At 39.0% G+C, this 21,012-nt stretch overlaps 1 protein-coding gene across 2 annotated transcripts in view; it reads right to left on the bottom strand.

Annotated features, from left to right (window-relative positions):
- VPS41 (VPS41 subunit of HOPS complex) overlaps positions 1-21,012 on the bottom strand; it is a 187,448-nt gene that overhangs the window by 30,834 nt on the left and 135,602 nt on the right. For both annotated transcript variants that reach the window (XM_036918927.2, XM_036918929.2), the window contains exons 12-20: positions 18,514-18,643; positions 16,969-17,084; positions 15,547-15,603; positions 13,248-13,309; positions 11,777-11,858; positions 9,143-9,235; positions 4,048-4,175; positions 2,773-2,917; positions 9-50 (exon numbers count right to left, since the gene is read on the bottom strand). In XM_036918927.2, coding sequence (XP_036774822.1) covers positions 9-50; positions 2,773-2,917; positions 4,048-4,175; positions 9,143-9,235; positions 11,777-11,858; positions 13,248-13,309; positions 15,547-15,603; positions 16,969-17,084; positions 18,514-18,643 — 855 coding nt within the window. The remainder of the gene's footprint in view (positions 1-8; positions 51-2,772; positions 2,918-4,047; positions 4,176-9,142; positions 9,236-11,776; positions 11,859-13,247; positions 13,310-15,546; positions 15,604-16,968; positions 17,085-18,513; positions 18,644-21,012) is intronic.

The raw sequence follows: 21,012 nt of genomic DNA, 5'->3' as shown, positions 1-21,012 counted from the left end.
AGACTCACTGAAATTTTATCTTCATTGTCCAAAAGCATGTCAACAGCTTTCTGGAATAAAAAAAATAAATAACCACAGTCATTGAAATTTGCCATTGAGGAGATCACTGAACACAGTATATAGTATATGTTGTCACAGCTAAAGATGGACAGTTTATTTTCCATATATAAGGAGGCCCTCAGCTTTATGATTGCCCCTAGATATTTGTAAAAGAATGCACTTCAAAATGTGCCTCAATCTGAGGCCTCTGAATTTGATATACTACTAAAATGGTGTCTTGCTGAAACTCACTACATAAAAAAACATCTTGAGTACACATATTCTAACCTCCTTGATGACTCAGATGGCTTCACATGGTCCCATGGGCCTCTCAGTTATGAGAACCTATTGTTCCCAGCACCCCAAGACGAGCTTTCCTTCCTGCCACCTCAGTCTTCACTGAGTCCCTCATAAATTTCACAGATGTGAGGAGCTGGTCTTATGTGGAAAAGAGGATGAGAACCAGAAAAAAATAAGATACCTGGAGTTTCATAATGATATAAAACTTACAGACTTTGAGAATTTGCTCTGGCTACTTTTTACATTCCTGAGACACAAATTAGGCAGTTTTTGTAACAAGAGGCAGTGGGAAGACAGCCGCCCAGACGAGCCTCATGCAGAATGTCAGGGTTCTGTTCTTGACTCTGCTACTACCTAGCTAACTACTTCAAACATTATTTTCCCCTCTGAAATATGAGGATGTTGGAAGAGATTACCTTTAAGGTATCTTTCAATCACAAAACCAGGATTGCTTAACTTTGGTTCATAATCTTGAATAGCAGTTATTTTCAGTTCATTTCATCTTTTTGTACAGCTACATATGCAATGTTAAGCTCCTAGACACATGGTGGGAGTGGAGAGGAGAAAGGGGGAGCCTAGATATGGGGAAATGTAATTACCTTTTATAAGCATCTCATCCTCTTAATCATCTGCCCAAGAAACAGAACCTCTGTGCCTGAACTCCCTGGGAACTGCGCTAATTCTTTTCAGATCTGTAGGCCCTTAGGCCTCATTCAGTGTGAAAAACAAGCTAAGGGGGAGGTCATGGTGGTGGCTAGGGGGACCTGGGCTCATCTCCTCCCATGCACATAGCAGTCTACAACTGTATATGGAGTACTTCCCTCTGAGAGGACCCAGTAAATGGATGAATAGGGCCTCTATGAGGGAAGGCATGGAGATGGGTAGGAGGCAGAGATTCAGTATCACAAAGGGAAAAAGCACACCCCAGGCACGGCATTCCATGGCCCGGAGGGATCTCAAAGGCATGGAACTTTTCCCTGAGGAGTGAGAGAGTCAAGCTCCTAATCCTTAGATCCTGCACAAGAGAGACAAGACCCCAGTGAAAACCAACTGGGAACATATCCAAGAAAACTCTAGAACTTGTAGGGAAAGGAACACCGCTCTTGAAGGGTTCATGCACAGACCAAGACCTAGAAATGAGCACAAAAACACCACATGGAAAAGCACACAGACCACAGGGGAAGGAGCCCTGCATACTAATGTTGGAGTACCTGCCAGAGAGACAGCTGGGCCTCTCCCTGGGGAACTGAGACACTGGCAGTAGCCACTTTTGCTATTTTGTCCTGTGCTGATCCTGGCACTGGAGGGCAGCATTCTGGAGCCCTCCCTCGAGACTGCTAACACCAGGGGCACCCTCCTGAGAGCCCTGCAAAGCCCTGCACCTTGGACAGGATACAGCCCTGCCCACCAGCACACCCACAGCGGTCATGGCTGCCCCACAGAAGGGTGCGTGCAGCCCATACAGGGGATGCTAAAGCACCAATCCTAGAAGACGTCCACTGTCTTACACTTATTGCAGCATTATTTACAATAGCCAAGGTATGGAAGCACCAAATATTCATCAATAGATGAATGGATAAAAAAGGTGTATATATACAGAGGAATGTTACTGAGCTATAAGAAAGGATGAAATCTTGACATTTGTGACAACATGGATGGATACAGAGGATATTATGCTAAGTGAAATAAGCCAGAGACAAATTATTTCACTTATAGATGGAATCTAAAAAAGAAGACAGATACAGACTCACTGACACAGAGAACAAATTGATGGTTTTCAGAAGGAAGGAATGTGGAGGGATGGACAAAATAGGTGAAGGGGATTAAGAGGCACAATTTTCCAGTTATAAGGTAAATAAGACATGGGGACGTAATGTACAGTATAGGGAATGTAGTCAATAATATTGTAACAACTTTGTACAGTGACAGATGGTAGCTAGCTTTACTGCGGTGACCATTTTGTAATGTATTTAAATATTGAATCACTATTCTATACACCTGAAACTAATACAATATTGTATATCAATTATTCTTAAATAAAAAAAAGCAAAATGGGCTAACTGCATCTTTTAGAAAAAAATAAGTAGATTTAGCTCCTATTTAAATTAACTTTGTGAAGACTACTATATAGCATGATACATACATAATGCATGAATTATGTGACCTGTTTTACTAAAAATTACTTCATACACACAACTTTGAAAGTTCCGCATCAAATTAAGAGTGCTATTACAGAATAACCACTTCAAGTAAAGGATTCCCAAATGCCAATTACTGAAGTAACATCTAGTGAGACGACAGTGTTTTGAGCATGATCAGCACACAGCCAACTTATGTGATTGGATAACTCCCAGTAGTTGGATAGATAACTAATTACTAAAAATTTGGGACAGTAAAAATAATTAATCGGTATTGAAGTAAGAAACACATTACCTCAGAATCAAAATCCATTAATAAAACAATTTTATCCTTGATAGAACTGAAAAGATTATGCTTGTGGATCAACTGGAAAACATCCTTATGTCTTAGTGTTAAGTATATTTCCAGCGCATTACCGTAGTTTTTGTCATAGGTGTACCTGGTAATACAAAATGTTTACATTAATGTTCACCAACATTTCTAATTAAACACACACATATGCACATACAAATCATGTTTTACAATATTAAAAACTGAAAAAAACTTGTTTAGAGTGACAGTTCACTTTATATAGAAAACAATTCTTGGTATTTAACTAAGGATTTCTTTCTCAGAACTCTTTTGCTTCCCATCCCACCAAAATTTCATAAAATTTACAATATGTAATACAATTTTTCTCTTGTAAAAATATCAGACTTTTAAAATACAAATCCATAGAGCAGACAAATTATGATCCAGAATAAAGAAATTCGTATTCTGGTGATTAAAAAAAGATTCTGATAAGCAGTTTTTAGCTGACAAATGGGATATATTCCAAAAGCTTTTTTGTAAGGGGCTGTATAAAGCTGACATGTGCTTTCTGCTGAAATAATGTTTTCCACATTAATGCCCAAGCCAGCTCCTGAAAGCCAGATGAACTTAAATTGTACTGTGGGTCCCTTATTAACCTGCAATATGCCTTTTGTTTCACTAGACCAAAGCTCCTTGAGGGCACAAGTGTATCTATCTATCTCTGTATCACAAGCATGTAGCACAAAGCCTTGGTCACTGGAAGGGCCTAGTAAGTATGAAAAATATTGACCAAGCTTCTATTTTCTGAGCCCTGACTCAGTTCTTGATTATGACATCTCACTAAGCCTTAAAATCATCCCATGAGGAATTGTTACCTGTGATCTTACAGCTGAGGTGTCTGAGGTTTGAGAGATTAACCGACTTGCAAGGGTGACAGACTCCAGAGCCTCCCTGGGACCCTGATTTACCCGAGTAGTCTAAGGCCTGGCCCCTCCCAAGCCACTGTCTGTACCAAGGGCTTGCTGGCCAGGGTTCCTCGCCTCTGGGAAACAGATTACATTGCAATTGTACAGCTTACAGTTTTGTCTACCTTCTAGTTGTTCACTGAAGGTCTATGAAAGGTTTTTACTAAGAGTAAATACAGAAAAATGGTAAGAATATAGGACAATGGTATAAAGGCTGCCTTCTTAGAGTCCTACTCAGAGTTTGCCAGAGCTGAAATGTGAAAAACTTGCCACATGGATTCATTTGGAAAAAGCAGCACTAATTTATACTCACAATTCTGCTAGCGTTTTCAGTAAGGTCCTGTTCTGACTATCCTTCTTCAGGTGATCCCGAACGGCCTGAACTATTACTGAATTGTTGTACAGATCTCCGGGCCATTCTCGGATCAGGGTGGCAAAACCCTACCAAGGAGACAAACAGAAGAACACTCTTTAAGATAACAATCCATATAGTTTAAACATTGCCTAAAAGTATTCCTGTAAACAGACAAAATAATTTTATCATCGAAACCTTGGTCCATAAACACATCATCAGTTTTTAGACTATGGGTTCTGGGGGTGGTGAGGGGAGGCAGAGAATTACTGCACCCTCATCTCCACCCACCATTCTTGGAAGTAGGTGGGCCATTCACTCCTGTTCTTATTTGATGAAATGTGCAAGTAAGAAAGCCTGTTTGTCCTTTGCTAAAGTACCACTGCACAGAGTTTAGGTTTGACTAGCTCTAGCCTCATTCTGGACTAACTATAACATCTGGACATTAACAGCTTTATAGATATTATCCCTGTCAGCAACTTTCCCACCACCCTTGATGCACTTCAGGTCTGGGCTGCCATGTGCTCTGGTCATGCAGTGTCACCCCACAGCCAGCACAACCACACGCAGTGGCTCACTCCCACGGCAGAATCATCCAGCATCCTACTTTTGACAAGTTACCATTGGTGTTCTCCTTCCACTCCCACCTCTAAACCTCCTTTAATTTGGGGACTTGGGACTTTAGCTCAAGTTTTATCCCCTAGCTCTCATCCTATCTATGGATCTCAAATTCTGTGGGTCTGATAGAAACTCCAGATCCCCTGAGTGGATTCTCTTTCCCTTCATGGCTGATTCTTGGTCTGTATCCTGGGTAGACTTTATCCTCCTAATTCCTAACTTTAGTCTTCTGGGTTTGTAACTCAGAGTATGGTAGAACAGTTTACACTTACTGATCCTTGAGAACTTTTAGGAAAAGCCTTAGATATATTCAAAAGACAGCAAATAGAAGTATAAGTATATATTATTGGAAAAAACATTTGTTATTAATACTAAGCAACTCAACTAATGCTTAAGTGAGCTACTTTGAATTTGTTTAAATGATATTTAGAAATGAAAATAGTGTGGTAGGATTTGCTTCTGTGAAGCACCAGGATTTGGTTAAGAATAAAATCACAAAAAATTAGGAATATAGCCTTCATCAAAGTCCTATTCACTTTCTACTAAAGTAACCCCTAGGAAGGATGGCATGAGGCCAGAACAACAGGCTACACATTTCCCAATCAAACTGCTACTTTCCTACATATGAGCATGATTGCAGTTTGACTTGAGAGATCTGGGAGGGGAGGGGACTTCATTAAGATGATATACTTTATAAAACTACTGAACCAGAACATTAAAATGTTCTCTGAACCAAAATGATATTTTGGCCAAGTTTCTGTTAAGACTGAAATTTATAAGATAAAAAGTCTGAAAAGATTTCCACCCAAATACTAGAAGCTCTCCACTGCCCTAAGACCAGGAATTAATAGTGTTCAGGGAAAGAAGAAAGCTTGGTTCCATTTTCTCTTTTCCCCATCCATGCAACAGTCTTACAATACTGCCAGCTTCTAACACAATATAAGACAAAACGACCAGGGTCATATTGTGCAATAAAAACTCAGTGACTCCAACATAAACTGAAATAAACATTTATTACATTTCATGTTATGCTTTTCTCTACTTATTTGGCTTTGTAAGCCCTTGAATAAATGTGCAAAGACATATTATGAAATTAACCACGTGGCCTTTATTATTAATTGGAGGACACAATTATCTGGGAGCTGCTGATTGATCAAGTGGGCAAAATTAGAGAACCCTCTGAGACCGTCATAGTAAGTAAAAGGTTAAAAAGTATTCACTGAATGAAATGCCATAGGGTCATCCTACTTTTAACAGGCTTACACATTTGTTATTAATATTTTGAAGCAAAGTTTAATTATTTTAAAATAATTCTGCTAGGCTGTGAATTAAAGGCAAAGCTATATGCATTTCAGTAGACACTCCATACATATAAATCAGGAAGCATCATTACCTCCAAGAAAATGCTGCAACCTGTGATGTTTTTAGGAAGAAAACTGAGACATCAATATTCCAGAGAAGGACAGGTATTGCTTTCTCTAATCTGACTTTTAATGCTCTTTAGCAGTATCAAATTTTCATCCATATAGTATGTGATCAAAGTGTTGCTATAGAACACTGGTGTCTGATCAATGATGGGACAATTTATTTCAAATTTAAACACAAAACTGGGAATGATGGAAGCTAATATATGGATTATTTTTTAGCTTATGACAATGAAAACAAATTACTTATAACGTTAATAGTACTGATGAGGTAGATTCCCTAAACATTCAGGGACAAACTCTAAATTTAAGTCATGCTTATTTCTTTTAGTGTCAGTCAAGTCTTCTGGATATGAATCAGTAGGACAACTTGAATGCTACAGGATTTAAAAGTTTCTTGAAAAATAGATGAATCTGAAAGAACAGAATCATAAAAATTATAAAATTGCTTTTTTATGGGTAAATTAATTTTTTTAAAAAGGGAACAAGTGTACTAAGCTTCAGGATTCCTAAATAAAGTTCATACCTTCCCATCATTTACACAGAACACTCATAATTCTCTTTCTTTTGGGAAGATGTAAAAAGATGGAACATTTATGACAGATGGTGTGTGTACTCAGTACACAGTGGAAAGAAACAGAAGTCTACTACAACTCTTTATTCACTGAAGCAACCTTCTAATAACTATGGCCAACAACAGCCTGTCATTAGATCTCTTTTGGAACACATAGCCCTCTCTGTCTTACTTATTTTTTAGTTGCTTAAAGCTTATTAATGTGGTCTCAAGCCTGTAATGCCACAGGAGAGTAGGACTGTGTTTTTTTATTTCTATTGGATTCAAATGAGTACTCTAGACCATGGTAGGTTCTAAGTAAAGATATGTTTAATAGGAAATTAATAGAAATCATTCCTCTAGCCTACATCAGTTAGTACCTAACATAAATGACAGAAATTATTACCATAAGCTCTTCTGTACAGATCTAGGAAGGGAAAAATCCATGCAGCTAGTGAAGATTGGATTACATTATAATACATGCTAGTAAGATGAGGAAATGCTGCCTCCATTGGTATGCACAATTATTAAAGAAGTACTTTGCTCAAGTTTAATTTATGCCAAAGCACTTAATCCCTTCCTATGATGGTATTACATACAGGCTTATAAAAGTAAAAAACCACATAGGTCACGCATACATCAGGATGCTTGGCTCTTAAGTGTCTGGGGACACCTAGTTGGCAGTAACTGACCAACACATCCATACAATTGACATTATTGTTTATAGTGTTGTTGGGATCAGGGTAAAGCATCACTATTTTAATGGCTGCTTTATATTTTAAGATCTAAAAATCATCTCAGAATTAAAATGTAGTGGTGCCTTATTACCTTTTTAAACTTAATTATTGCTTAAAAAACATTTTAACAATGTGTTTAGTACTGAGTAGGCACTCAGAACATAGGAATTCCTTCGCTTATTCCATCTCTAATCTGCTTGCCCCTGTTCCTATATATTAACTTTTGCGCAAGCCACTTCACAATCTTATGGGAAAGATGAAAGTTGCAAATAAAATCTTCCTTAGCTTTCAAACCAAACACCAGAATGTAAGAAGGCAGCGACAACTTGTAGCATACTGTAAGGCACCAAAATGAAAACTTATTACTGGATTAGACCCCTGAATTTTGTAAGGGAGGATAAAGACAACGCCACTGAAAGACGATGAAGGTTGGGCAGACACTGGAGAGCAGCAGCCCACAGTCCAGCGCCTCCTGGTTTACGGATTCTTTCAGCACCAGTGACAGCTCTAAAGAAGAACTTCCCAGGCTTGTCTAGAATCTGCCCACCAGAAATCTCATCTCTTCCTCTGGTCAGACGGGGAGAAACCTGAGTCATAGCCATAGTACTTTGTTGACAGCTTTATTAGAGCACCCAGCTTACTATATGGTAATTTATCTGTTTATATCAGGGCTTCTCAACCTCAGTACTGTTGACATTTGAGGACAGATAACCCATTGTCATGGGGGGCTGTCCTGTGCTGTAGGATGCTTAGTGGCATCCCTGCCCTCCACCCACTAAATACCCCTGCCATGACAACCAGAAATGTCTCCAGACACTGCCAAATATCCCCTGGGGGAGGGGGGTGGGGCAGAAGCAGCTCCTGTTGAGAATCACTGGTTTACATGCTTGCATCTGACTTAGACTATGAGCCAGCACTGAATGTACATCATTTCATTTATGTTTGCATGCTAACGCCTAACACATTCCTGCAACATAGTAGGCACTAACCAGATATTTTATGAATAAATGTGTTTTAAATAAACAAATTTAAAAAATTATAGTCCATTTTGGCTGCATGGAAACACCAAATTTAAATTCAAATCTAGGCATGCCTATTTTTTACATGTACGTCCTTGGACATGTTATTTCTTTCATCTTTAGCTTCCTCATCTATAAAACTGCCTGTTACTATTTATAGTGATGTTAGGAGTATAAATTTGCAATGTGTGTATAAAATTGCAGAGCACATAGGAGATAAGCAGTTGAAGTACTGCCTTTCTCCTTAATCAATAAGCAAACAGATCATTCCCAATCCCCTTCCCCACTCCTGCTCCCTAATTTCTCTTTAATTCTCCTTTGGCAAACTTAGTTTTGAGTTTCATGCTTTGGAAAGTTCTGAATTCTTCAGGGGTAGTGTAAGCATCAGCAGGTGCTAGTCCATTTATGAAATCCTCCAAATGGCACTTAATCCTTTTTCTGTAGTTCTTTCAAGTAGAAAAAGGAATTAGCTTTAGGAAATTATAAAGAAATTAAGAAATTCTTCAAAATGTACATGGGTGAGAGATTCTCACTGTCTGTATCAACATTAGCTGTTATCAGAGCTTACCTACCTCAGTTTCATCCAGCTTACACAAATGGCAAATCAGCTTCCTTTAACCTAGTTGCTCCACTGTACTATTTTTCTCGATTTCTGAATGTTTCCCACTGGGCGTAAGTAAATATGATCATATCAGTATGTCATACCTCATAATCACTCTCCAAAAATTCATGTAAGATCATTTCATAGATGAGTGGTTTCAGAACTGGATCCCCTCGTGGCAAATAAGGACTAATAGCCTAAAGAAGATAAAGGGAAAAAAATATCCCTTAAGAAGGAGCAACACAAAACTGTACTCCCATTAAGCAGAAGAATAAAAGTACTTACCTTCACCAACTTATATGGGGTTACATCCCAATAAACCCATCTTACGCTGAAAATAATGCAAGTTGAAAATGCATTTAATACACCTAACCTAACCGTTAGCCTCGCCTACCTTAAACATGATTGGCACCCTTACATTAGCCTACAACTAGAGAAAAATCATCTAACACAAAGACTTTTTTATAATGAAGCATTGATATCTCATGTAATTCACTGAATACTGTGCTGGAGGTGAAAACCAGCATGGCTGTGTGGGTCTGGGACGGCTGTGAGGGTCATCAGCTGTTGACCGTGGCGATAGCAGGGCTGACTTGGAGCTTTGCTCTCTGCCCCACCTGGCATCACCAGGGAGGAATGCACCTCATATCCAGGAAAAGATGCAAATTCACAATTTAACAGTTTCTACTGAATGTGTACCACTTGCACACCACTGTAAGGTCAAAAAACTGTGAGTCAAGTGATTGTAAGGCAGGGACATTGTGTCTATTTTTACTTTTAAGATTTAAGGCAGCAGTGTACTTTAGAAAATTTTTACGAAAAGATTAAAAAATCCTCTGCCTTCTTATAACACATTACAGTATATTTTCAAAACTATATATGAAGTATATAAATGTATGAATGTATAATAAAAGAACTGTCAGTTAAATTAACATGTATCTTTCTGATCTTCCTGATGAATTAATGACAATCTCAATAATAGGAGGGAGAATGTCACAGAGATGATAAAAATCAACTTCTTAAGCAATCAAGGAATCTTTCATCATCTAGTCATCTAGTCATCTTTTTTTCCTTAAAATGGAATATATCAACATTTAAAAACACATAATCATTGTTTGAAATGAAGGGAAAATACACCTTGTGCTCTTTAGCTATTTCAGTGCTGGGTTAAGTGTTGAATTTCCAGACACTGTCCAAGGGCCCTGCAGTATACTACACACTGATCACCATGCTTTGTGCTGAGGGTACAGAGCTAGAGTCACCATCCCAAGTTGCCTGGAGCCTCTGAGCGAAGATGTGCAGACATCTAAATGGCCAATTGCAATACTGCTTACAAGGAGGGGTTAACATGGTGCTGGGTGAGCAGAAGTGAGCGTTGTGTACTGAAGCAGAAACAGCAGATGCCGGGGGTCTACTGGGTAAGAAAAGAGTGGGAAGGGCACCCTGGCAGAAGGAACAGCATGAGCAAAGACATGGAGCCATGAATGCATACTCTGCGATCAGGGAGGTCAGATTGGCTTGGAGATGGGTCATGGAAGCACGATAAAGTTGGGGAGGAAGGTGAGGTGGGGTCATGGAAGGAACTGGGATTTTATACTTTGAGCAGGAGGGACATGAGAATAGCATATTTATTTTTTAAACATTTAACTCTGGCTTAGGGTTGTAGAGAGCTATCACATGTAACTCAAGCAAGAGTTAAGGCAGTTGCCCCAAAGGGAAGGAGAGGCTCAACTAACTGGTACTGCCAAGGGAAGACTGACAAAAACTGGAGTTAAACAGAACAAGGAGGTGAGTCAGATGTTCTCAGCGACAGTGGCTGTGAGCTCTTAAGCATGAGGGATACAAATACTGTGATGCCACAGCACAGACTGAAAGGAGGACAAGATTTACAAAAGAAATGAATTCCCATTATTTTGAATGATCACTATCAGCAGTACATACAAGGAAAAATGGCCATCACACACTTCCAGCATAGATGTGGAATTTAAAGAGACGTCTAGGTAATGGAGCCACCAGGTGAACATGGCCATAGGACTGGGTAAGACCCTCCAGGAGCAGCTAATAAACAGGATGGGAGGCATCTGTTGGGGGCCTCTCGGAGAAGGGTAACATTTAGGGGGCAAGCATGGAAGGTCACAGGGCTGGCCAGCTGAGTAACTGGAAATTTTAAAAGCATAGTCAAAACTCCCAAGAGAGCACTGAAAAGACTCACAATTACCAGAAGGTTTAGAAAATGCTTCCAATACAGGAAATACTTCATTGATTGGCCTGGATATTGTGCCCTAAGTGAAAAGCTAAAAAAAGTGAAATATCAAAAATACTTGTTAGAACTACATGGTTGAACTTTTCCATCTGAAAAGTGTACTAATTCTTCAGTACATCTGAAAAAAGCGTTACATTTAATAATCTACTGGATGAGACTACACCTGTTTTCCACATTCATTTAAAAAAACATGAAAACTTCAGCTGAATACAGAAAGAATTGGAGGGAGACAGGAAAGTGAATACATCATAAATGTAATATATTATATTTTATGCAAATATTTTATACACATAAAATACAAACCAAATTTATATTCTGAAACCAATTTCTGAAAGTTCGATATTGTTTTTCTGGTTGAGATAATACATCCCAATAAAGAACTGATTACTGTTGTCTTAATTTTATTTCCATCTCAATAGTAATATATTACAAAAATGAAAAGTTAACAATAAAGCTAAAATAAAGCTATGCGTACCTTAAGCTGTCCAATTTCTTTAAATTTATAAACTTCATATTCCCAGAGTGCTGCATTTTTCCCAAGAATTTTCTGGCATTTGCTGGCAGTAAAAATATCCCAGGAGGAAAGAGAGTATAAATAAGAAAATAAACAGAATAAGTAGACATCTCCCCTAGTGGTTTAGATAACCTGTCATCCCAGAGTTCTGACAGTTGTATCTCAAGTGCCAGTGAACATAAAGGTATTAGACATTAATGGCTGATACAAGGTTGATGGAAGTCATGAGAATTTACCCAAAATACAAATAAAGATGAAACCCTTTCAGAAGACTACAATTAAGGTTTTTCCCAGTATTTTTCCTGTCTGACTTCCCTGCTTACCAGATGAACACTACTGCTGGTTTGGGGCCTTTCTTGTGTTAAAGAAATGCCCTCACACACAAAAACTGCCAATTTAAACTACTTCTGGAATGGCTTTAAACAATGGCATACAGTCAGACTTTAGAAAATTAAAATCCTATCATAACATATAAATCTGGAGAAGTGTTTATATATGAATAAAGGGCTAGTTAATTTACACAGCAAAGAAACAGGTGTCCCTAAATCTCAGGGGAATAGAAGTAGGCCTGACGGCTGTCTTCCCAGGCTGCCACACAGTCCTGCAGATAGGCACACACAACTCCAGGGAGCCACTCACACAGACCCACTCGACCACTGTGAACCACGTATGGTCTTGTTCAACACAGACCCTTGTGAAACAGGAGGCTGGGGTCTGATTACAGCCATTTAACTGCCACCCTCTTGTTGGGCGACAATTCTCCTTGAACTGTGAGCAGAGGCACTGCCTTTATTTGGACTACCTTCTCAAGGATGCACGTAGAGTGAACAGCCATGGCAATTAGAGGACACAGATAATGTCTCTCTCCAGAGCAAACAGCAGGTTTGTTTCCCATCCAGTGTAATAAAAATAACATTCTCCTCTGAAGCCAAGGGAAGATAGGCTCACTGCCCATTATGAAAGAGTCAGATATGCTATGCTCAGTGTCCCTCTCCTGCAATGTGACCTGCTGAAGGTGCAGGGTCACAGGGTCCCCTATGCTCTGCTGTGGGATCTGGTGCAAGTGCAGATACTCTGGCTCCTACTATTGCTGAGACAGATAATCCTGCATCTCTGACCTGGGAGTCTCATTTCTTCCACCAGCACCCAGGAAACTGTGGCAGGCTAAATTGTCAGCTTATGAAAAAGATAACATTTTAGATTCTTCATGACTTTTGACACATTTCTCATTAATTAATGAAAAAAACATTTCTCTTTTGGTGAAAATGAGATGGCAGCTAGGCAAATAAAATATCAATCCTTTCTGTGGTTAAAAAATTACCTGTTAGATGTTAAAAAAAGTTTTGTCAACTGCACAGAATGGATTATTTTTATTGTTAACCTTGTTCAATTCATGTGTATTAACAGACAATTGTGAAAATGTCATTACTACCGTGCTGCAGCGTCGTACTCTCCCTTCTCCACCAGGTGGTTTATATACGCCAAGCCAATATCCTAAGGAAAATGAAATGAAGGGGTTTTGTAATTAACTGGAACAACCAAAAAACTGAGTCTCAAGTTTCTGAGCAGTGATGACTACTGTGTAGGAGATCATATTTCAGATCTACAGGAACTACGTAATGAAGAAAGGGTACCTAACTCTATTTCTCTGAAAACAGAACACTTACCACATTATCAATGGGGAGTTTTTCTGTCTAGGTTCAGAGAAGAGATGTCTTCTCTGCAGGGCCAATTCCTCCAACCTCTCTCCTCCTACCGTGTCCCCTCCCGATTGTGGAGCTTATTCTGCCACTCATCCTCTCTCTGCACTCCTTTAATTTCAACCTGATTTTCCATCTTTTCACTTAGCATAAGCACGGTAAGTGTCTCCCTTATACAAAATACCACCATCACTGGCGACCTTCTCATGTCACAGCCTCCAGTCAGTCTTCACTCTTTTCCACTTCTCAGCTAACCTAACAGTCTACATTCAACTCTATTTCAGAACCTCTTATTTACTTTTCACTCCCGATAGCATGTTGACATAGTGCGAAGCACAATGTGCAACTGACCAGCTGAGCTTGTACTTTGAATGGCTTACCTCAGCTACTTAAGCATTCAACTTCTTTACCCTGGAATGTTGTCCTGTCTCAGCTCCAATAACACAACCTTCCTCTGGCTGTTTCAAACGTTTTGTAGGCATCATCCCTTGAATGCCAGCATTCCCAGTGGTTCCACTCATGGTCCTCTGTTCTCTGACACTGGACACTTGCCCAGTGTGGACTGGTCCCACTCACAGATTCCACTAACTCTTGTTTGCTGAGGACTCTGCTGAATGTATTTCTGAGTCTAGACCTCTTTCCTGGGCTCTACTAGGATGTCCACAGGTGGCCAAAGCTCAATGTGTTGAAACCAGAATTAATTTTCTCCCCTGATCCTGCTCTTCCTCTCTCTCTCTCTTTCTCTCTCAGTGGATGGAACGCCATCTACCAGAGGCTCAGCCCAAGCCCACAGCCTAGACTTCTCACTCTCACTCACCTGTGCACACAGAGCCAGTCACCATATCCTGGAGGTCACCATACCCAGCTGACCGAATCTTCCATCCACCTTCCCCTTGCCATGCCTACTGACGGCAGGTCACATCCCTTCCACCTCCACACGAAGAAGGGAATCATATCTAATTGATTCCCATCTCTACTGGCCTCCCTCTGGCCCCCACCTCCATCAGAGAACCTTTCTAACAAGCAAATCTGACGTGACACTGAGAGCTTAAACCATCTCCTAGAGGTTCTAAGCTAGAACCAGGCTCCAAATTACTCCTGGCCCTTCAGGATCTGGCTCTTGCTTCCTGTGTATAAATGCCTCAAGTGTCCCATATAACCAAGCGGGCCAAGCAGTTGGTTTCACTTCTCTGCACTGTCCCATACACTATTCAGTTGGCTGGATAACTTCTGCTCCATTTCTAGATGATTCTTGCTTATCCCTTACAATTTTGAAGGAAACAAAAATGTTCTGGCTCTCTCTCCATCTTTTAGTTCTTGAATTATTTTGCTTGTACACTCTTTGAGAAATAGTCTTTTGTGTAGGGTTTTACAGAGAAGTTTAAGGTGGGGAAAGTATAGGCAGAAGGGATTTGTGCTGAAACCCAAACAGCCATCAAAGACTAATTGTCCAGTTTTCATCTGTAAGCAATGGTCCTGGGCTCATTGATGTGAAGACCCTTCACACACAGGATAAGGAGTCACTATCATAGTTAGCAAAGTCAGCAAAAAAAAGAAAAAGGACTTTCAGTCACTATATTTTTTTGAGTCCAAAATGTAATAAAAATATTTGGTGTCCTAGATTAGTATCCATAACAAAATCCATTGGGTCTGTAATCATGGAGACACTATGGACATTTAGACAATGTAGTGCTTTGAAACCACTCTTGGTAAATTTTGTGATAATGTGGTTTTACCTAAAGTTTAAAGAAACTTCTTTAAACTGGACAGCTTTGTATTTGAAGTGTATTTCACAAATCCAGTTTCCAAATTATCTAAAACTACCACCTAACAGGTGGTAAGTCTCCTGTTTACAAGCAGAAACTGATTTAATAAAATGAAATATCTGACCTTGGGGCTGAAGAGCCAAGTTTGAAAAAAAATTCTCAAAAGTTAGGAAGCATCTATCTGTTCTTTACACATCACTTTCAGTCTCATTATAACTTCCTGAAAGGTGAAGTTCTGTTTCAAATAATACAAGCACACACTTACCAGAATCTTATGTCTTTTTATGTTCTTTTGGCTGATCTCAGCAGCCATCAAAGCTTCCTGCATTCACATAAGCATGACAGAGGAGTAGGAAGGGGGGAGGGAAAAGGGGAGAGAGTGGGAAAGAGAGATACTGAGTTAAAGAAAGATAAACACTGTATTTATGATGTTTCAAAGTTTTGGATTACATAAACAAAGCCCCGTTTTCCCATGGCTTTTGCTTGAAGTCCAGGAATTTTTAATGTTATGGTTGAATGAGTCTCACTGCATTCAAACTCAAACAAAAGCAGTCAACCAAAATGAAGACTTCTCTTATTTCCACTTGAATTCATTCCCACATTAGGATACTGAAATCACATATCAGACACAAGCCAATATAGAACAAAATCTCCTGGGTTGAAACAAAGGTATTCATCTGTCATTCCAAATCTGGGAGACGTATGTTGACAAAGGGGCACTTTTCTTTTATGAAATGTTAAAAAAGTAAACTATGCATATGTTTAGGTATATCTACAATTAAGATTTTGAAAATCTCTGATGTTACTGTTATTTCACAATTTTTACTTTTATAATTATTACTTTATAGTTATAGTTTATAATTATTACTTTAACACAAATGTGTTAAATGTAAAATGTAACATGATTTCTTTAAAAAACTACTGGATATAAAGCAATATGGTAATAACTGGGATATGAACTTGGTATCAATATCTGGACTCTAAATAGTTTATAAGATTCAAAACATTTTTCCCCCAAATCCTTTTAAGCAGTTACAAACATAAGCAATAAATAAGTGGACTATTTTTTATTTGTTTTTGGTTGATTAGTATATAAGCCCATCAACAGTGTTTCTCTAACTAAACCAACACAATGTCTTTCTAGCTATTCAAGTTAAAAATGCATTATTTAAAAAAAAAGTCATGATGGGACATTATCTGCTCAAATTAGTCTAAACCAAGACTCAGTGAAGTGGACATCATCATTCTATCTGAATGGATACTTCCAACCATCCTAAGTGAGTATTAATTTGCCAGCTTTACTTTTACATATGATACAGCACAAAAATGAATGACTTCACTAAAATATCCAAACAGACAATTCTGAAATACTAGCTGTATTTTATTTTCCTTGTAAAACCACAAAATAAACACTTAATAAACATATAACTTGACAAACACTTGAAAACATCTAACCCATTCCCTCTCTCCACCACTACCTCCCCTACACTGACTGGTACAGCCAGTTAACTTCTTTACAAGCTCTTTTCCTTCTAATTTCTGGAAAGAGTATTGGAAAGTTATTAGTGTCCTATATATTTTTCACTTAGAGTATTCTAATTCACCTACATGAAAGACTTATTACAAAACCTTCTATCCTCTCTGTTACAGAAATGCCAATACTTTCAAAAAAGTAAAATCAAGCTACTTCATATTTCTTCTTTTCAAGAAGCCAGTCAATGTGGTCGTCTTGGTCTCGTTCCTTGGCTACTACAACATCTCTTGGACTCACGATGTAAAATAGTGATTCCCCTTCAGAGTACTCTGTAGGGGAGAGAGGACAGGAATACCCTGGGTGACTCAACAGCAGAAACCTTGGCAGTGGCTTCAAGGGACTTGGTCAGTCTACCCAATTTCAGCAGGAACAGAAAACTCACCTACCTTGGGAGCAAGGGTTTGGCTCTGTGTGAAGGTAGTAGTGGGAAACAGAGTAGAGAATGATGGAATATATTTTAGTGCTTTTAAAAATATTTACATGCAAAATTATTTGAAAGAAAAAAGGAGGGGAAGGACGAAGAAACAGAGAGAATACCAAAAAAATTTTTTAACATAAGGTAGGTTTTACAATTCCATGTTTAATCCGTTAGCATTCTGACCTCAGCTGAAAGATGGTGATCAAAATTCTCCATGTCTCGTGCATATTAGAATTCATCTATTGTATATACACTTTATTTATGGCCATTTACAGCACTGTTCTATTTTTACAGAACAATTACACCCCACAGTTGCCGATGAATGTTTCTTCCTCATCAAGGTCAAGGCCATTTAAAGCATAAATGACAGATGCCCCCAGCCCTGGGGACATAATCTATCATTTCAGCATGTTGTAAACAATGCCAATCGTGAGGGTTTCCTGCAAAATCTAATTACACAACCTGATCTGGAAGGCTTCTAAGTGTGCAGCAGAGTCTGCTCTGAGCAAAATACCAAGATTGGACGCTTTCAGTTGTGAATCACATTTGCTTTTTGCCAAGTCCAGCATATACTCTCACATTTCTCAACTGATTAGGAGCTTCATAGAAGAAAGTGCAAACACATATAGAGTATTTTTCATCTCCTTTGGCCAAAATGAGAACTAAAGATATTCTGAAAAAATGCCAATTGTTTTTAAAGCAAGAAACTTTCTATAAATAGCTTAAGCTCTTCTATTTTTATCAATATATTTTACAAGGATATGATGGCACCCAAGCAGAGATGCCCCTGGGATGACTAAATTATGTTCACCCTTTATTTCTGAGCAGTGACTAAGTGTATTCATTCATCTATGCAACAAATATATGAAAGTGTATGCCAGGCACTCCACCAGGCTCTAGAGCGTTTGGTCACAAACACAAAGACAAACTTCTCTGCTGCTCCTGAGCATACGTTCTAGGGACACAAAGTCGGGAGTGATATGGCAACAAGAGAACCATCCTGCCTGACCGCAATGTAAGTTAAGTGCCATGTTAAACAGGACAAAAGAACAAAGACCATGGGGCCTATTCACCTGGGTCCTGGCCCCATCTCTACCCCTCCCATCTGCTGTGGGTGGTCAAACAGGTTCTACAATCCATCTGGGCCCTGGTACCATCAACACAGCCCAGATATTCTCTCAGCACCTCAATTTAAATTCCTGGTTTTGCTCGTTGTGTGAAGGAGAAAGAAACCTAAGTACAGAAAATACCGTGAGCCAGATCCTTGATCTCTCTCTCACCCAAATGATAATCTCTACATTCATTTTCCTGAAAGCCTCTCACTGTCAGAGCATCAGAAGAGATTTCTTCACAAGTCTCAGGAAGTGGCTGGATAATGTCCAATCTAGGCCTGGCGCAGTATTCTCTTTCCTAGGGGGAAAAAGGAGGGAAAGGCTCATCTTAATTATATTTCTATAAATTACACAAATTAATTCTAGTTAGCTGTCATTAAGTGCCTTGAAATTGCAATTTTGGCAGATGTCAGCCTTTCTCACCACCTGCCACAGACAGGCTCACATGCTTTATTTTCTGACCTGCATGAGACACACAGGACAGGGACTGTGTTGCTTCAGCAGCCATCACTGCAGCCCCTCCACCTCCAAGGGGACGGTTACCACATATGCCCACAACTGTGTTACGGCTCCTCTCTACCATGTCAGAGAAGGTAAAAATTCTATTAAAAATTGCTCCACTACCCAAACCACTGCCACTGCTAGAAAACTTGGTGCTAATGCCAGAAATCCAGAAGCTGGGAGCTGTATCTAAAGCAGAGCCTCCTGAGATGATGGATGTGCTCTCTTTGTACCACCCGATGTGACAGACGACTCACGGGGGCTACTGAACACCTACCTGCACTGTGACGACTGGGACTGGGAAAGTGAGTTTATCATTTTAGTTACTTTTAAGTAATTTAAATTTAGAAAGCCACATTAGGGTTACTGACTATAGTTTTGGAGAATGTAGTTCTAGATCAAGATAGAAGGGGAAAAGATGATTTACTGAGGGCCTAAGATGGTTCCATTAACCTAGTGGGTGATTATACACAGATAATTTTCATTGTATTATTAGAGTTGTTGTTCCTAATTTTACAGATGAAGGAACTGAAGATCAAAAGTTATGACTAAGGTCAAAGTGATGTATGTAAATAGTGAGACTGGGATTTATGATATAATTGGGACTTAAGGTGAACCTTGGATTTGAGATCAAGTTTTACTTTTAAAGCTCATGCTTTTGCAGCATTCAGCACACAGGCATAAAACACACACTTGACTGTGAGCCAAAGCAATGAGACCTCAAGCAGTATGCCACTGGTGTGGAGAACACAGATGGAAAGACACAGAGGAGTCCAGAATGCTCCCTAACTGGCCATTTCCCCAAGGGAAACAATATGCTTTGAAGATCTCTTGGATCAGTTCTGTTAGGTGAACTGAGAAGCAATCACATTAGCTTTTTTGCATCCCAAACATTTAATACCTTCCAAAAATAAAATGGCAACTCTACAAGATCAACTAGCGGAGGAAAAAAAGTGACTATACAGCATAATTTACCAAATCTGTGGAAAAATGAGAAATACATCAATTTTGAAATCATAGGAAAAGAGTAAAAAACCAGAAAGATGTGAATATTAAAATAATTTACTGCTGTAACAATGACAAAAAATATCAAAATTAGAATAACAGAACCGAAAAGGTATTTGAACCAAGTAATATTAAAAGAAAATTGCTTCACTAGACCACATAAATAGCTCCTTTATTGCATAAGAAAACCATCAGCAGTGTGATTCATCTCACTATTTGGTAATTTTTCTTCACTGGTCAAGCTGCCCTACTTAACTGTAACATTCCTAGGAGTAGCAATTTGATCTTGTTGACCTCTGATCCCCAATGCTTTGCATGATTCATAACACACATGTGCTTTATTAATGATTAAGAAAAATAAAACATTAGGGGGACAGTGTAATCAATTAGGGCATGTCAGCGAGATCTAACAGTATGCAACCACTCTAACCGGCAATAATGGAAGCTACCCAGCCCTGTGGAGAGAATGGAATGATGCTCATAAACACAGAGCAATGCCAGAAGTGCGTGTGACTCTGACCTCAACTGGGTGGAAACATACATGCATGTAAAAGGTATAACGGAAAATATTTGGGGGGATGATGATATTGGGAGTGATATACAGTTTCTTTAATTTTGTAGTTACAGTGTCTTTTACATAGGAAAAAAGACAAAGAGGGAGTGGTGAGCCCCAACCCTGCTTCCCTATTCCCTTTGTCTTAATTGTATCAGTTTTTCAGTGTTGCAGTATGTTTAAGGACTTAAGGTACACTCTGGTGTTCGATGAAATGAACAGCTCCATACACTGGCATGCACACTTTTAAGTCACCTTCGATACCCTTACTTTTTCCTTTGAAAGAATTCCATTTTCTCATTTGCTTTATGAGGCTGGCCTTTCTTTGGCTTTCACTCCTTTCCAATACTCTCTTTTATTAACAAAGGTTGCCTTTCTTTCTTTCTTTTTTTGGTCACTTGTTTATTAGGCTTTCCCTTTTTCATTTTACAGCCTCTTCCCTTATGTCTTTCAATCACATTCTCAATCCTCCCCACATTCCTCACCAGAAAGCATTGTATTTACTCCCTCAGGAGCCACTGCTTTTCTTTATTTTCACAAAAATAAATAAAATAATAAACTGCTGTCCTGTAACAGGGCTAGAAGCCAGCCCTATTGATTTTAGCAGG

Source organism: Manis pentadactyla, chromosome 7 (assembly GCF_030020395.1).
Source record: "Manis pentadactyla isolate mManPen7 chromosome 7, mManPen7.hap1, whole genome shotgun sequence".
Lineage (NCBI taxonomy): Eukaryota > Metazoa > Chordata > Mammalia > Pholidota > Manidae > Manis > Manis pentadactyla.
Note: the sequence above shows the minus strand (reverse complement) of the source record. Positions and strands in the feature narration are given on the sequence as shown.